This window comes from Salmo trutta, chromosome 10 (genome assembly GCF_901001165.1).
Source record: "Salmo trutta chromosome 10, fSalTru1.1, whole genome shotgun sequence".
In the NCBI taxonomy this organism is placed as follows: Eukaryota; Metazoa; Chordata; class Actinopteri; order Salmoniformes; family Salmonidae; genus Salmo; species Salmo trutta.
This window is the reverse complement of record NC_042966.1, coordinates 23490994-23508977: the sequence shown is the minus strand read 5'-3', so window position 1 is coordinate 23508977 and position 17984 is coordinate 23490994. Positions and strand designations below refer to the sequence as shown.

Here is a 17984-nt window from a genome sequence, read left to right as displayed (position 1 = left end):
TGCTATAATAACAGGCTTTGTTCCTCTTCAGGTGTGTGATGGTAAGGTGTCGGTCCACGTCATCGAGGGAGACCACCGCAGCTTCCTAGAAGGAGAGGGGGTGGAGTCTATTAGTAGCATCATCCATAGCTCATTGGCCGAGCCACGCGTCAGTGCCCGGGAGGGTTAGACCAGTCCCGCCCTTCCCAGCCCTCTCCCCCAGTAGCACCAACTTCTGCTATCCCCAAGCCTAAACCCCATTGGGCAATACATATAATGGACGCAACCCCCAACCTATCAAAGCTTTTAGCTCGCTGCCACAGGGTATGTTCGCATGGGAACAAACAATGTGCTGTATTTTTGTGCTCTACCAATAAGGTCCTCACTCTCTCTTTTATTTGTAATTTAAAAACAATCTTGTCTCTTTATCATGTTTGGAATGGTAGAATAAAGTTAGATGCTCAACTCGGTACTGGTAATCAATCCTGCTACAACTGGAAATGTGCTGGCTCAACCCTATAGCTAGCCTAGCATGTGAGCTTGGCTGTGTTGCCAACTGACTGTAGCTTAGTCCTAGATAACCTACCTAGCTGTTGTGTTATGATACTGCTCAACCCACCAGTCTGCTAAAGGGTGTTTCGTGAACTTGGTAATAAAGGTGTGTGTGTGTGTGTGTGTGTGTGTGTGTGTGGACTCGGACCCTCTACCTATGCACATGCGTGCATGTTTTATCTCATGCCAAACCCTAGCAGTGCCCTAATGATGCAGGCTATTCCACGTGTACATAGCCTCCTGTCTCACCTGTAACACCTGTTCAAGCTCTGTACCTGTTACCAAGTGACATTGGCTTAGGAGGAAACCATTGTTACATGGCTGTCTTTGTTTGGGGTTGTTTTGTATAAAAGGGTTTGTTTACCAGCATTGGTCATAAGTTATGATCCCTATTTTTGTTGATTTCAAAGTTGTTTGCAGTGACTGTTGTAGTATTGTTACACTGATCTTAAGGTAGGTTCACACAGAGAAATGCATTAGACTTCCCAACATGAGAACTAAAGGGGTTACTGTAGCAACACGCAGGAAAATGGCTAAAAATATCTGACTGACACCGTATTTGATCAAGTTAATAACTTTTTAACTATTCAGCTGTTTACTGGAAATAAGACTCCCTGTATCTGTCTTTCCATTTAAGAACTGAAATACTTTTTGAAAACAACAGTATTCTTCTGGGTTTAGATCTGGGTGTGTTGCCTTTCCTGTGTGAGTACACCTTTTTAAGAGGACTGATTGGATATCTACAGGTCACATTTCTATGATCTTGGCTTCTTTGACAAAGTAATTTAAATTGCTGCTGTTTTAAAAATGTATGCTGTTCTATGTAACTGGCTACAATGGATTACTAATCATACAATTAACCTTGTTTTTAATTTCCTTCAATGTTCCTTCAAAATGTTCTAACATTCCTGAAATATTGTTACATAAGACTAATGTTTTAAATATTTTGAATATTACTGCTGTCCACATGCAATGCTTCAAAATGCTTTGGCACGTGTTTGAAAGGAAATAGAGCAATGAAACATCACTTGTATGGCACTACCCAAATACTGTTATGTGAAATCTATGGTGTTCAGGAGGGCACAATGGAGTAAAAGGCTTTGCAAACTAAAATGAGGCTTCTTTATTGGATAAATTCAGCTGGTACCTTCCTGTTCCGAAACATTTTCTCCCATTTCGTGCCCACTGAATACCATCCGATTCACTGTCTCACTGAAAAAGTAGTAGTTTGTCCAAGCTTCCATTTTGTTTGTGATGTCACGTCAGAGTGCCGTTGGGTGTGGAATCATTGACCTGAAGAACGGCCTTGTTGAGGAGTAGGTAGAATTTACCTCTAACCACTGGTCTAGGAACATATATTTTACTGTCTGCCTAATGGTTCATGTTTGGACTGTGGGCAGGATAATCTGATCCTAGATCTGTGGTTACGGGGCAACTTTCTACCTTCAGCTGTTTTTTGACTCCCATGACCTTTGCTGACCCCTGAAGTTCCTTCAAGATTAGGGGTCCAATCGCAGAATGCAACAGACTGACCTGACCTCTGAGACTTCTAATCAGGTCTATGAAGAGTCAGGTGGCTTTAATTTGAGCATGGTGATTGGCTGCAGTAAAAAGGAGGGATTTGACAGTGTGCTCCTTTTTTCTAGTTTGTTTATCCCAGTATTTATTGTATTAGTCCAAATAAAGAGCGATCACTAACATCCTGCCTCAGTGTCTGTCTGGTTTCTATGTAAACTTATTGAGGGAACTACAACAGGTCCTGATTGTTCTCTGCAAGTGGTCTCCTTATCTTATTCAACTGTCCATAATCTTCAGGCAATCAAAATACTCCTGGCCTTTCACACCTTCATGTTAATCCCTGTATATAACTGACCAAACATTCCTTATGCAATCAGACATACTGTATCTCCAAATGGTAATGTGTTTGTGTCATATAGAAGGTACCAGTAGAAAGCCCCACAGCAGCCAGCTATAAGGACCATCTGTCACACTACATTCAGTAGGTCATAGGTCTTTCTCTGCCTTTGAAGTTAGTATGGAAGCTTCGCCAGAGGTTGTGTTCCTTTGAGGTTCAGTACAGATGCTGTGAGTGAGAATGATAAAATGTATGCACATGACTGTTAGTTGCTTTGGATTAAAATGCCATTTATTATCAATATACAAACATTAGGATCACCTTTCTAATAGTGAGTTGCACCCCCCCTCCCCCTTGTAGTGTCAAGTTGGCTACCACACCCTGTTCAAATGCACTTACATTTTTTTGTCTTGTCCATTCATCCTCTGAGTGGCGCACACACACATTCCCCCTTCATCTAGACTGATTTGAAGAAGATTTAATAAATGGGATCAAAGCTTTCACCTGGATTCACCTGGTCAGTCTGTCATGGGAAGAGGTGTTCTTAATGTTTTGTACACTCAGTGAATAGTATACTGGAGATGCATTGACCTTTCAGTCCACCGGGGGGGCTATCTAGCGCTCAGACATACTGCACTACTTTTGACCAGGGCCTGGTCAAATGTAGTGCACTATAGGGAATATGGTGCAATTTGGGACGCACCCCTACGACTGGGACACTCATAGTGGAGCAACACGTTGTTCCTCAGATAATGACCACAGCCTTGGATGTTCAGACTGTTTTACGATGCAGAGTGAGAGAGGATTCTGCATATGCCCTCACTGGCCTCTGTTGGTGTTCATAATCTAAATAAAGTCAATGAACTGTCCTATCCTGTGACAGGTGGAATTTAACATGACGCGTGTGCATTAATAATCCCTCATTTCAGTACCTGGTCCAGACATCTCGTAGGTGACAGAATAAGACCAAAATGTATCATTTCAGAGCTTCAGAAGAAAAGTCTTGCAGAGGAGCACAGTAATTCTATCCACGGCCACAGAGTTGAAGTAAGGACGAGTTTACAACAGACCTGCACATTAGGATTGGTCTTCCTCAACGATGATGAATGGTATATATTGGTTTTATGATGCTATCTGTGTTGGGTGGGTGGATGCATGGTGGCCTCGGACAAGGTAATGATGTTATACTGAATGATTATGAGACGACCGCTTCAGAGCTCGTCTCACAGAGGATCAGTCACAGATCCATGCCTTTTTAGTCCCAATCTACTGTAACACACTAGATCTAGACTCAATCTCTCTCACTCTTTCTCTTTCACTCTTTCTCTCTCTGCCACTTTTGCTCTCTGTACCTCTCTCACTCTTGTATATCTAGTCTATCTCTCTCACTTTACCTCTTTCCCGGTCTTGCTTTCTCTATCTTCTTTCCTTCTCTCTGTCACTCTTTCTTCCTCTAATATTTCCTTCTCGGGTCTCTCTTGCTTTCTCTCTCTCGCGCGTCAGTTCCTCTCACTTATTCTATTAGAGATCTTCAGCACAGGTCAGTGAGCTGATGTGTGTCTGGGGTGGGACCAGAGCAGGTTGTTGGATGGTAGACTTGCTCAGTTCTCTCATGAACATCGCCCCTATACATCAACATTCCTTTGTTTTGAAAGTGCATAGGTTGGTGTGATTCTCTGAATGGAAATGAATTACCAAAGGTGATCTTCAACTAAGACCCTGGCCTATCCCAGTGGGCAAAAGTGTTTGTGATGATGAAGTTATTTCAACCTGCTTTAACCGGTAGGATCTGATTGCTTTTGGGCGTTCTATTGTTACTGGGGGTGGAAGCATGGTTTCGGGGGGCTCGTTTTCAGTGGATGGAAACGTGTTTTCTGGGGGACTCTCTGAATTCCACCCCCATCTCTGTCCAAACAGAACCACTCACCTCATGTACACTGTCAAATTGCAACCAACACCACACCCACACAAACAGGAAATGTTCCAACTTAAAAGCAAACCAAGTTTAAAGAAACTATCTGATCTCTGATAGTCTGCTGCTCAAAATGGCATCAGCCAAGTCAGTTGGAGAACTAGTGTCAAGGAATGATGTCACCAGTCAGAAGACAAGGCCTGAACCCAAGACCAGAGAGGAGAATTTCTGAATTGAATTCAACCTGTGAACTGAACATTGGATTTGAATAGGACACATCCCACAGGAAGCAGAATTTGAATTGAATTTAAATGACAGGAAGTAGAATTTAATTAAAAACCAATTCAAAGACTTTCAAATGAGACATAAAACATAAACATTGCATTCTTTTAAAACATATTTTAACATAACCACCTGCCACTTATCACTGCAAACATTCTTATAAAAACAAGAAGTGACACAATCAGTCTCTCCTCAACTCTTAGCCAAGACAGACTGGCATGCATAGTATTAATATTAACCCTCTGATTACAATGAAGAGCAAGACGTGCCGCTTGGTCCAGGGCCAGCTGCAGCTTAACTAGGTCTTTCTTTGCAGCACTTGACCACATGACCGGACATCAATCAAGATAAGATAAAACTAGACCCTGCAGGACTTTCTTTGTGGAGTGTGGTGTCAAAAAAGCAGAGCATCTCTTTACTATGGACTGACCTCTCCCCATCTTACAACCATTGAATCTATATGTTTTGACCATGACAGTTTACAATCTCAGGCAACACCAAGTACTTTAGTCTCCACAACTTGTTCAACAGCCACACCATTACTTACCAGATTCAGCTGAGGTCTAGAACTCAGGCAGTGATTTATACCAAATACAATGCTCATAGTTTTAGAGATGTTCAGGACCAGTTTATTACTGGGCACCCATTACAAAACAGACTGCAAATCTTTGTTAAGGGTTTCAGTGACTTCATTAGCTGTGGTTGCTGATGCATATACAGTATGGTTGAATCATCAGCATACATGGACACACATGCTTTGTTTCATGCCAGTGGCAGGTCATTGGTAAAAATAGAAAAGAGTAGAGGGCCTACAGAGCTGCCCTGCGGTACACCACACTTTACACACATATTTGACATTAGAGAAGCCGCTTCCATTAAAGAAAACCCTCTGAGTTATATTAGGTAGATAGCTCTGAATCCACAATATGACAGAGGTTGAAAAGCCATAGAACATATGTTTTCTCAACAACAGGTTATGGTCAATAGTATCAAACGCTGTACTGAAATCTAACAGTACAGCTCCCACAATCTTCTTATTATCAATGTCTTTCAACCAATCATTAGTCATTTGTGTCAGTGAAGTACATGTTGAGTGCCCTTCTCTATAAGTATACTGAAAGTCTGTTGTTAATTTGTTTACAGAGAAATAGAATTGTATTTGGTCAAACACAATTTTTTCCAAACACAACAGTTTGCTAAGAGCTGGCAGCAAGCTAATAAGTCTGCTATTAGAACCAGTAAAGCCGCTTTACCACTCTTGGGTAGCAGAATGACTTTGGCTTCCCTCCAGGCCTGAGGACAAAGACTTTCCTCTAGGCTCTGTTTAAAAATATGACAGATAGGAGTGGCTATAGAGTCAGATACCATCTTCAGTAGCTTTCCATCTAAGTTGTCAATGCCAGGAGGTTTTTCATTATTAATCGATAACAATAATTGTTCCACCTCTCCCACACTAACTTTACAAAATTCAAACGTACAATGAGTACGATGGCTCACTGTTCATTGTTGGCATTTCCTGCCTAAGTTTGCCCACTTTGCCAATGAAGTAATCATTAAAATAATTGGCAACATCAAATGGTTTTTGTGATGAATAAACCATCTGAAATCAATGAAAGATGGAGTTGAATTTGTCTTTCTGCCAATAATTTCATTTAAAGTACTCCAAAGTTTTTTTCATCATTCTTTCCATCATTGATCTTGGCTTCATAATACAGTTTCTTATTCTTTTTGTTGAGTTTAGTCACACAATTTCTCAATTTGCAGTAAGTCAGCCAGTCAGATGTGCAGCCAGACTTATTAGCTACTCCTTTTGTCCCATCTCTTTCAACCATACAGTTTTTCAATTATTCATCAATCCATGGAGCCTTAACAGTTCTAACAGTCAGTTTCTTAACTAACAGGTGAATGTTTATCAATAATTGAAAGAAGCAATTTCATAAATTCATCAAGTGCAGTGTCTGCATGCTCCTTTTTAATCACATCAGACCAACAAATACTTTTAACATCATCCACATAATAGTCACAGCAAAATCTTTTGTATGATCTCATACACTATTTTAGGGCCAGCGTTTGGAACTTTGGCTTTGCTGGATATAGCCAATATTGTGATCACTGCATCCAATGGGTACAGATTTAGAACAAAGTTCTCCAGTATTAGTAAAATGTGATCAATACATGTAGATGATCGTGTCCCTGTAGTGTTTGTAAACACCCTGGAAGTTTGGTTAATAACCTCAACAAGATTACAGTTACTGGTTACAGTGAGAAGCTTCCTCTTGACCGGACAGCTTGATGAAAACCAGTCAATATTCAGGTCCCCAAGAAAGTAGACCTCTCTGTTTACATCACATACACTATCAAGCATTTCACACATATTATTTAGATACTGACTGTTAGCACTTTGTGGCCTATATCAACACCCCAAAAGAAAAGGCTTTAGATGTGCCAGGTGAACCTGCAACAACAACACTTCAATAACACTTGACATAAGATCTTCTCTAAGCATTACAGGGATATGGCTCTGAACATATACAGCAACACCTCTCCCATAAGCATTCCTGTCTCAACTATAGATGTTATATCCTTGTATTGCTACTGCTGTATCATCAAATTAATTATCAAAGTGAGTCTCAGAAATGGCTAATATATGAATGTTATCTGATGTTAGCAAGTTATTGATTTCATGAACCTTATTTCTAAGGTAACATATATTAATATGGGCTATTTTCAGCCCTTTCCTGGGTAGCTCATCAGATATAGACATAATATGGAAAAGATCAAACAAAGCAAGAGAAAAAATATATACATTCAGCAGTCCATTAATCAGTTGGTGTGTGTAATTGTGTGTGTGTGCTGTGGGGTTGAAGCTACGAACCCATAGGCTTGGCTCTCTCATCCCTTCCAGGTTTTTGGGAGGGAGGGTGGACAATGAGCCTGTCATAGCGGATATAAGTAATGTCCCCACACGCTGTGGCAGCTTTCATGGCTGGGATAAGTTCTTTCCTCTTCTGGCCCACAGCCTCAGGATAGTCCTAGTTGAGGAAGATGAACGTTTGTTCCTCTCAAGTTCTTGGCTCTTTCCAGAACAGCTACCTTATCCTTGAACCTTGACCACTATCGGCCTGGGCCTGTCACCTGGGCCGGTGGTGGGTTTTCCAGTCCTGTGGGTGCGCTCCACCTCAATCTTCCTGTGGTTCATCTTCAGTTTCTCCGAGATCATTTCCCTCACTTTGTCCTAAGACTCTGTCAAGGTCTCATGTGTAGTTTCTGCAATTCTCTCCACAACCATGTTGTTCCGCCTTGATTGTCCCTGGAGATGATCAGATTTTTATGTCATTATTATCATAGATCCACATACAGAACTGATGTCCTCTCTCTATGTCCTCTCTCAATGACTTACAGATTGCTGTTAACTTGCCGTTCTCCTGTTTAACTCATCGAGCTGACCCTGGGAGAACTGCAAACTGTTCTTCAGGTCCTGGACCTATCTAGTCAGGTCGTTCATTCTTTTATTAGTTGACTCCACCAGTATTTGGACACAATACTTGAAGCAATTTTCTTGTTGCTGTAACAACTGCTTTTAGAACAATTTTTGTTTGTTTAAAAGATCCTTCACCTGTGATAGAGAGACACCACTGTTCTCAACGGTACTCCCACTGGCTTTGGTCTTTGTCATGGTAGCAACGTACATTAGGTTCCGCTGTTACTCCTTGCAGTTCCGGTCTGGTAGGTCGCAGGGAAGATAGGAAACAACAAACAGCAGGGATCTAGACAGCCACAAGCCCGGGACAATCCGCAGTCCCAGCCACAATGGCTAACAGCTTCGGGGCTGTGTTCAAGCCCTCAAGAAAACCCTGCAAGCTAGCAGTTGGGCTAGTCTAATAAGTATTGGATCAATCACTGTGTGTGGTGTAGTAGGAGTAGGAGTTGGAGTAGAAGTAGGAAGAGGAGGGTATTTCCACTGAGAGGTCATTGCACTCCTCTGGATATTACTGTAGTCATGGGTCCTTTCTCCTTTCTGTTGTCGAGAGATGAACCTGCAAGTAAGCTTTTTATTATACTGTGCACATCACGTGTATCCTGTGCATACGACTAATACACTTTGATTGGATTTATTTTGATTGGATTTCCTCATCCTCCCGTCCTCATCCTCCCGTCCACTCCTAGCTTCCTTTTGAAAACATCAGAGGGGAGCAAGGAGAGGAGGTGAGGAGAGAAAACGTGGAAACAATGCACTAGTAAGAAATTAGCCTTTGACACCCCTGGCCTACAGAAAAGGCACGGACAGACCACGGCCGGGAGTACTTAGCCCCTTTGAACAGAGTGCCAGCCGTAATTTGCATGTAGAAATGAGCAATAAGGAAGGCTATCAGTTGCCCACTGGCAGGTGATCCCTATACACACCACGCCAACAGTAAATGAACGAACGACAAATGAACGCCCCCCTACTGTACAGGCCGACAATCGGTCTGGTGAGTTTTCTCCTTAAAACTAGCTCTACCACAGAGAGCGATGGATTCTCACTGAGCTCAAGCCACAGCTGTTACAGCCCTCGAACAAAGGTACGTACACTAAGTCCAAGGAGACGGATAGGCCTAACACTTGAGCTTTGGCAGTGGACGTTTTTTCATTATTCACCTTATGAATGGGTTGTCATTGCAAGTGAGAACTTGCTCTCTTAAAATAAATGCTCTATCATTCACATGTATAAAAGTGAGCAATTGACTTTCTTTCGCCATTATTTTCCTTTGAATGACAAGGAATAGAGTCATGTATCTTTCATTCTGTCTTCCAGGCAGTTTGGAGACATTAGCGTCTGTAGCCATACCCCCAGGCTTCATGCAATAGATGCATGGATCAGTATCATACCGCTAAATAATGCAGCCATAATGATTATTACCCTCAGCTTGTTCCTGTTCAGTCCTCAGTTAATAAAGACCTTGTGATAATCCACACTTTGACTCCATTATGGTTATAGATATGGAGGTGTGTGTGTGGGTGTACATGATGAGTGTGTGTAGACATGTCCATGTAGCAGAAGTGAGTTGTGATAAGGTCGCCTTTCCTGCGACTTCAAAATCAGTGTCACCCTCAGAATTTCCACTTGGCCTATTGGTTAGGACTTTGGTTTCTCCCATTGGAGGCCGGGGTTCAGATCACAACCGTGACATCTACTTAGGTTCTACAGTATAGAAGCGTTTGCCCGTCTGTGTGTCCTGGACTCGCTCTCGTTCTTTCCATCTCGCTCGCCAGTGAGCTATATAATTTTGGTTTCATCGTTATTATTCTCTCAGTAGTGTGGATGAATGTAAATGACAGTTTGATCAGACAAGCGTTTAGAATCGTACATTTTGTACATTTTATCTTTGGACGAGAATTGATTCACTATTGTCCGCCCTGGTAAATAAAGGAGAAAAAAATTGAATCAGGTGAGAGCACTACCGGTAGGATAAACTAATTCCAGATGGTGGTTTGATGGTTCGAAGAACCTCCTTCTGGCCTCTTTGACAGCAGTGGTAGCCACTGCGCTAATGTACAAGCCATCAGATATTGTTGGTTAATCATGATTACCAGATCTGCTGGGTATACTGTACACACCCAGCTATTACCATTGAGCTCAGCAAAGATCAATCTGAAAATGGAATCAGATCTCAATATGTTGACGTTTCCTTTCCTCCTTTGTATTGTTATTTCCCTGGCACGGGAGAGGGTGTGTGATTATCTTGATAGGCCTTGCTCCTGACACTAACACCCCCCCCCCCCCACACACACACACACACATACACACACTTATTTCTTCTTCTCCTTCTTCATCTTCTTAATCTTCTTATTACTCACCCTTCTCTCACACACTATCTCTCTCATCCCCCTCTATCTCACTCCCTCTCTCTTGCATTGCTCTATCTCTCTCTTGTCACTGTCTTTCTTTGTCTCTCTCTATGCCTCTCTCTCTCTCTCTTGCTCTCTCTCTCTTTCTCTCACTTTCTCTCTCTCAATTTCAATTCAATTCAAAGGGCTTTATTGACATGGGAAACATATGTTTACATTGCCAAAGCAAGTGAAATAGATAATAAACAAAAGTGAAATAAACAATAAAAAATGAACAGTAAACATTACACTCACAAGTTTCAAATGAATAGACACATTTCAAATGTCATATTATGGCTATGTACAGTGTTATAATGATGTGCAAATAGTTAAATTACAAAGGGGAAAATAAATGAACATAAATATGGGTTGTATTTACAATGGTGTTTGTTCTTCACTGGTTGACCTTTTCTTGTGACAACTGGTCACGTATCATGCTGCTGTGATGGCACACTGTGGTATTTCACCCAATAAAAATGGGAGTTTATCAATATTGGATTTGTTTTCGAATTCTTTGTGGATCTGTGTAATCTGAGGGAAATATGTGTCTCTAATATGGTCATACATTTGGCAGGAGGTTAGGAAGTGTAGCTCAGTTTCCACCTCATTTTGTGGGCAGTGTGCATATAGTCTGTTTTCTCTTGAGAGCCAGGTCTACCTACGGCGACCTTTCTCAATAGCAAGGCCATGCTCACTGAGTTGGTACGTAGTCAAAGCTTTCCTTAATTTGGGGTCAGTCACAGTGGTCAGGTATTCTGCCACTGTGTACTCTTTGTTTAGGGTCAAATAGTATTCCAGTTTGCTCTGTTTTTTTTGGTAAATACTTTCCAATGTGTAAAAGTAATTATCTTTTGTTTTCTCATGATTTGGTTAGGTCTAATTGTGTTGCTTTTGGCATTTGGTGTCCTTGGGATCTGTGGGGTCTGTTTGTGTTTGTGAACAGAACCCCAGACCAGCTTGCTTAGGGGACTCTTCTCTATGTTCTCTCTCTCTGTCTCTCTCTCACTACTGGGATTTCCCCCCTTTCAGGTGCATCTGTTTCTCCAACCACTATCCCTCCCCTCTCCTCCCTCTCCCATCCTGCACCGCAAATTCTCCAGTGTTAAATTAACACTGAAAGTGTGAACCTGTATAGACACCGGAAAGTGTTAAATTAACACACTTGGTGTAAAGCCTTATTTCCCAGAGTTCCTTGCATTTCGAATTGTAGAGTATCACCCATGACTGTATTTGTTAGTGACAGAGACATGGTTGTTGCATTCATCTGCTTTCTCTCCTATGGTCTTCATCACGTGAAATCCTGAGCAAATATGTCATCATTAAAATACAATTATATAACACAATATGTATTTTATAAGGCCTTATTTTGAGAGCCTACACTCTAAACATAACAATTAACTCTGTTAATCGTTTGGCATTGGTCCTCAGATCTTCAAAAGGTTTTACAGTTGCACCATCGAGAGCATCCTGACGGGTTGCATCTCTGACTGGAATGGCAACTGCTCGGAATCTGACAGCAAGGCACTACAGAGGGTAGTGCGTACAGTCCAGTACATCCCCGGGGCCAAGCTTCCTGCCATCCAGGACCTCTATACCGGGCGAGGAAGGACCTAAAAATTGTCAAAGACTCCAGCCACCCTAGTCATAGACTGTTCTCTCTGCTACCGCACGGCAAGCGGTACTGGAGCGCCAAGTCTAGGTCCAAGAGGCTTCTAAACAGCTTCTACCCCCAAGCCACAAGACTCCTGAACAGCTAATCAAATGGCTACCCAGACTATTTGCATTGTCCCTCCCCCGCCCCCCTTCTATGCTGCTGCTGCTACTCTCTGTTATTATCTATGCATAGTCACTTTAATAGTTCTACCTACATGTACATATTACCACCGGTACCCCCTGTATATAGCCTCGCTATTGTTATTTACTGCTGCTCATTAATTATTTGTTATTCTTATCTCTTACGTTTACAAAAAAAATCTAGGTATTTTCTTAAAACTGCATTGTTGGTTAAGGGATTGTAAGTAAGCATTTCACTGTTGTATTTGGCGCATGTGACAAATACAATTTGATTTGATTTAAAGTAACACTCATTGGCATGAAATAACCCCAGTGTTGGTATTAATAACCATAGTTGAACCAAAACCACGCCCATCATAAACATATTTGTCACGCCCTGACCTTAGAGATCCTTATTATTCTCTATGTTTGGTTAGGTCAGGGGGTGACTCGGGTGGGAAAGTCTATGTACGCCTCCTCGGTCCAGGATAACCAACGCCGGCTCCACACACTGTGTCGCCAGTGTGCCTTCACAGCCCAGTGCGCCCTGTGTCAGCGCCCCGCACTTGCCGGGCTAAAGTGAGCATCCAGCCAAGACGGGTTGTGCCAGCTCCACGCACCCGGCCTCCAGTGCGTCTCTCCAGCCTGGTACGCCCTGTGCCTGCTCCACGCACCCGGCCTCCAGTGAGTCTCTCCAGCCTGGTACGCCCTATACCTGCTCCACGCACCCAGTCTCCAGTGCGTCTCCCCAGCCTGGTACGCCCTGTGCCGGCTCCATGCACCAAGCCTCCAGTGATGATCCATGGCATGAAGCCTGCAGTGATGATCCATTGCCCGGAGCCTGCAGTGATGATCCATGGCACGAAGCCTGTAGTGATGATCCATGGCACGAAGCCTCCAGTGATGATCCATGGCACAAAGCCTCCAGTGATGATCCATGGCACGAAGCCTCCAGTGATGATCCATGGCCCAAAGCCTCTAGAGACGGTCCCCAGTCCGGAGCCTCCAGCGACGGTCCCCAGTCCGGAGCCTGCAGCGACGATTCCCAGTCCGGAGCCTGCAGCGATGGTCCCCAGTCCGGAGCCTGCAGCGACGGTCCCCAGTCCGGAGCCTCCAGCAACGGTCCCAGTCCGGAGCCTGCAGCGACGGTTCCCAGTCCGGAGCCTCCAGCAAGGGTTCCCAGTCCGGAGCTTACAGGGGGGGTTCCTAGCCTGGAGTCCCCGATGATGATCTACGGTCCGGAGGTCTGCGTCCCGCACCGGAGCCTCCACCGAGAGTAGATGCCCACCCGGACCCTCCCCTATAGGTTCAGGTTTGCGGCCGGAGTCCGCACCTTGGGGGGGGGTACTGTCATGCCCTGACCTTAGAGATCCTTATTATTCTCTATGTTTGGATAGGTCAGGGTGTGACTCGGGTGGGAAAGTCTATGTTTTCTATTTCTTTGTTTTTGGCCGAGTGTGGTTCCCAATCAGAGGCAGCTGTCTATCGCTGTCTCTGATTTGGGATCATATATAAGTTGTCCTTTTCCTTTTGGGTTTTGTGGGATCTTGTTTTCTGTTTGACAGAACTGTGCGCTTTCGTTTTCACATTTTGGTATTTTTGTTTTAAGTGTTTTGTGAATAAAAGGAATCATGAACACTTTCCACGCTGCGCTTTGGTCTACTCTTCCTACCACCAACGAGAGCCGTTACAATATTTCCCAGTATGCTCTATTGCAAGTTGATTTAAAAAATCTTGGTCTCAATATCTATATTTTTGCATGTACATTGATTGATTAATTAATGTTATGCTTCTGAAATATAATTTACATTAATTTTCTAAACTAATCCAATATGTTACTTGGATTTATTGCACCTGTTACTGAAATAGTTGCTCCAGTTAGATGTTTATGTAGTCTCATATTGCAGTCTTCCCAACCCTGGCAGTCAATCTGAATGCAGGTTGCGGATGATTTAAAAAATTCAGAATGTTGGATATCCCCACTCTGACTGGATTTACACATCACTTTGCAAGCCAGCATAATGTTACAGGTTGTGTGAATAACCCAACATGTTGGGTTGTTTAGATTAGCCCGCATGTTTTTTATAATTCACTTTCATTCTGGGTTGACCAAGCAGCTGGGTCTTTTTTAATGTAATCCATAGGTTATTTTCAGGTGTGGCTTTTAGATAATTATTTTTGGCCGTCTGTGAGAGTAAATGTCATTCCTGTAGATCATGTTAAGTTTGTACGCTGCAATTAAACATTTTCCTTTAATATTATTTCACGTTACATAATTAAAAAATATCAACATTATTATTTACATACTGCAACAAAGTGGTTACTATCCCATTGGGGATATCACATTCATACACTTCAGTAAGCTTCATTAAAGCTACGAAAGTGTCAGTATTCAACCAAAACATGTTATAACAATTCAACAGCACAGATTAACTGGAATGACATTTACTCTCATGGCTGGCCAAAAATAACTTCCTGAAAGCCACGCTCCTACTAAGCCAAGCCTCCAGTCTTCTGATCTGACCCTCTGGGTCATATCTCAATAACCCAGCATCAACAAACCAACTGTTAATTTACTTATTTTTCTACAACCCAACTAAGTGACCAGCAGTTGGGTCACCCAAACAACCCAGTATTTTTTAGATTGAAAGCCCTCAAAATAAGGCCGTATGAAATACCTATTGTATTGTGTTAGATAATCACGTTTTAACGATAACATATTCATTTAGGATCGCACTTGGTGAAGTCCATAGGACTGAAAATGGATGTATGCAACTAACAAATTCAGTCATGGGAGCTAATGTTACAATTCACTCATAAGGCAAAGCATTCTTGGAAATGTGCAAATAAGTGTTTACACTAAGCAGTGTGTTAATTCAACACTGTCTATACAGGTCCACACTTTCAGTTTTAATTTAACACTGAGGAATTTGCTGTGTGTCTTTCATCCTCTCCATCTTCTTCCAGAATCATGTGTGTCTTCGTCAACTTCTCTTGTTCTTTCCATTTGTCCTTGCTGTAAAAGGCACGGCTTAAGGGCTCTCTGAAAATATCTTCCTCCATGCCAAGACACAGGTTGTCCTCTATAGCCACAAAGCCTGAAGTGGAATTTGACAAGAGATACATCTCCGAGAGCTAGAGAGAAGTTACTTTTCCCCTTTAAGTGAAAATGAAGCACCACTCGACTCAATAGAGCCTTGTCCTTTGTTCTAAAAATGACCTCTCTCTCTCTCAATTCAATTCAATTCAATTTAAGGGCTTTATTGGCATGGGAAACATATGTTAACATTACCAAAGCAAGTGAAGTAGATAATAAACAAAAGTTAAATGAACAATAAAAATGAACAGTAAACATTACACTCACAAACGTTCTAAAAGAATAAAGACATTTCAAATGTCATATTATGTGCAAATAGTTAAACTACAAAGGGGAAGATAAAAAACATAAATATGGGTTGTATTTATAATGGTGTTTGTTCTTCACTGGTTGCCCTTTTCTTGTGGCAACAGGTCACAAATCTTGCTGCTGTGATGGCACACTGGGGTATTTCACCCAACAGATGTGGTAGTTTATCGAAATTGGGTTTGTTTTCAGATTCTTTGTGGGTCTGTGTAATCTAAGGGAAATATGTGTCTCTAATTGTCACGCCCTGACCATAGAGAGCCCTTGGTTCTCTATGGTGTAGTAGGTCAGGATGTGACTAGGGGGTGTTCTAGTTCAATATTTCTATGTTGGTGTTTTGTATGGTTCCCAATTAGAGGCAGCTGGTAATTGGGGATCATATTTAGGTAGCCATTTTTCCCACCTGTGTTTGTGGAATATTGTTTGTGTTGGTGCTTGTGTCACCACGTTGTGTTGCTTGTTTATTGTTTTGGTTAAAGAAGTTTCACTTTATATAAATATGTGGAACTCAACAAATGCTGCGCCTTGGTCTGTCTCTTACAACAACCGTGACACTAATATGGTCATACATTTGGCAGGAGGTTAGGAAGTGCAGCTCAGTTTCCACCTCATTTTGTGAGGAGTGTGCATATAGCCTGTTCTCTCTTGAGGGCCAGGTCTGCCTACAGTTTGGGTCAGTCACACTGGTCAGGTATTCTGCCACTGTGTACTCTCTGTTTAGGGACAAATAGTATTCTAGTTTGCTCAGTTTTTTTGTTAATTCATTCCAACGTGTCAGGTAATTATCTTTTCGTTTTCTCATGATTTGGTTGGGTCTAATTGGGTTGCTGTCTTGGGGCTCTGTGGGGTCTGTTTGTGTTTGTGAACAGAGCCCCAGGACCAGTTTGCTTAAGGGGCTCTTCTCCAGGTACAATTTTCTGTAGGTGTTGGCTTTGTTATGGAAGGTTTGGGAATCGCTTCCTGACCTCACAACCATAAAGGGCAATAGGTTATATAAGTAATTCAAGTATTTTTAGCCAGATCCTAATTGGTATGTTGAATTTTATGTTCCTTTTGATGGCATTGCCTTGTCTCTCTGATCGCTCACAGCTTTGTGAAAGTTACCTGTGGCGCTGATGTTTAGGCCGAGGTATGTATCGTTTTTGTGTGCTCTAGGGCAACGGTGTCTAGATGGAATTTGTATTTGTTGTCTTGGCAACCGGACCTTTTTTGGATCACCATTATTTTTGTCTCTCTCTCTCTCTCATCCTCCTTCCTTCCCTCATCCTCCTTTCTTTCCCTCTCTTCCCTGAGGACAGGTTTCCATCTGTGAGTGGTAAATTAACCCTCCAAGTGGCTGTTTAGAGCAAGTGGAAAATGAATTAAGGTCGGTTTGCATCCAGGAGTGTAATTCTAACTCATCCACTTCTGTCAGAAGGAGCTGTGTTTCAGGGCTCTGGGCCAACAGACTGGCGTCATGGGAGGAGTGGGATCGGATGGTGTTTGAGGCGCCTTGCAGTCGAGAGAGGGAGAGAGCACTGCATTTTGCCTATCTGGTCCTAAATCGCCAGTACACCGTGGCTAAATATTTGACCATGGTTACTGATCAAAACCTTGACAAAGTACAGGCTCAGTGAGCACAGCCTTGCCATTGAGAAGGGTAGACACAGGAAAACCTGGCTCCCTGCAGAGGAAAGGCTGTGCAACCACTGCACAACAGCAGAACCTGAGACGGAGCTGCATTTCCTGACAAAATGTAAAAAATATAAAACAATTAGAGTGTCATTTTCCCAAATTTGAAACCCTTATTCAAGGTTTCAAAGACCTCTCTGATGAGGATAGGCTACCCGTCCTGTTGGGGGAGGACGCAGAGAGCTGTGGGTTGGCAGCGCACTACATTGCTGCCTGCCATAAGTTGAGGGACAGTGTCTGACAGACCAATCAACCCGCACATGTCCTCTATGCTTATTGTTATTGTTGAATGTATGGTTATTTTGACCCTTGGTTATTGTTGTTACTGTTGTCCCGTTGACAATTTTGATTCTCATTTTTATTTATTTTTATATTGTAAATATCCAAAATAAGCTTTGGCAATATGTACATTGTTACGTCATGCCAATAAAGCGAGTTGAATTGAGAGAGAGAGACTTTTGTCTGTGTATCTTTAGGAAGTAGAGGTAAAGATTTATGAAGTAGGAAATGAAGATACCACACTTCCTGGAATATGTCTGATTCCCAGTAAACCCTAGCCTGTCCCTGGTTTACCTTCTGACAGTTAATAATGTGTGCTGAAGCTGCCTCTGTATACACACACGCCTAGACGCCTGTATCGTTTAAGTTCGGTAAAATTGAGCTGGTAAATCCTGCAGGCGACACAACAA

The 17984-nt window shown here is 42.4% G+C and overlaps 1 protein-coding gene across 4 annotated transcripts in view; it reads left to right on the top strand.

The window, feature by feature from the left end:
- Window positions 1-2236, top strand: part of LOC115201394 (fatty acid synthase) — a 30914-nt gene extending 28678 nt beyond the window's left edge. For 3 of the 4 annotated variants that reach the window (XM_029764980.1, XM_029764979.1, XM_029764978.1), the window contains one exon: window positions 32-169. In XM_029764980.1, the coding sequence (XP_029620840.1) occupies window positions 32-169 (138 nt within the window). Of the gene's footprint in view, window positions 1-31 lie in introns of all 4 variants that reach the window. The other variant, XM_029764977.1, reaches the window with a different exon arrangement.
- The last annotated feature ends 15748 nt before the right edge of the window (window positions 2237-17984 follow it).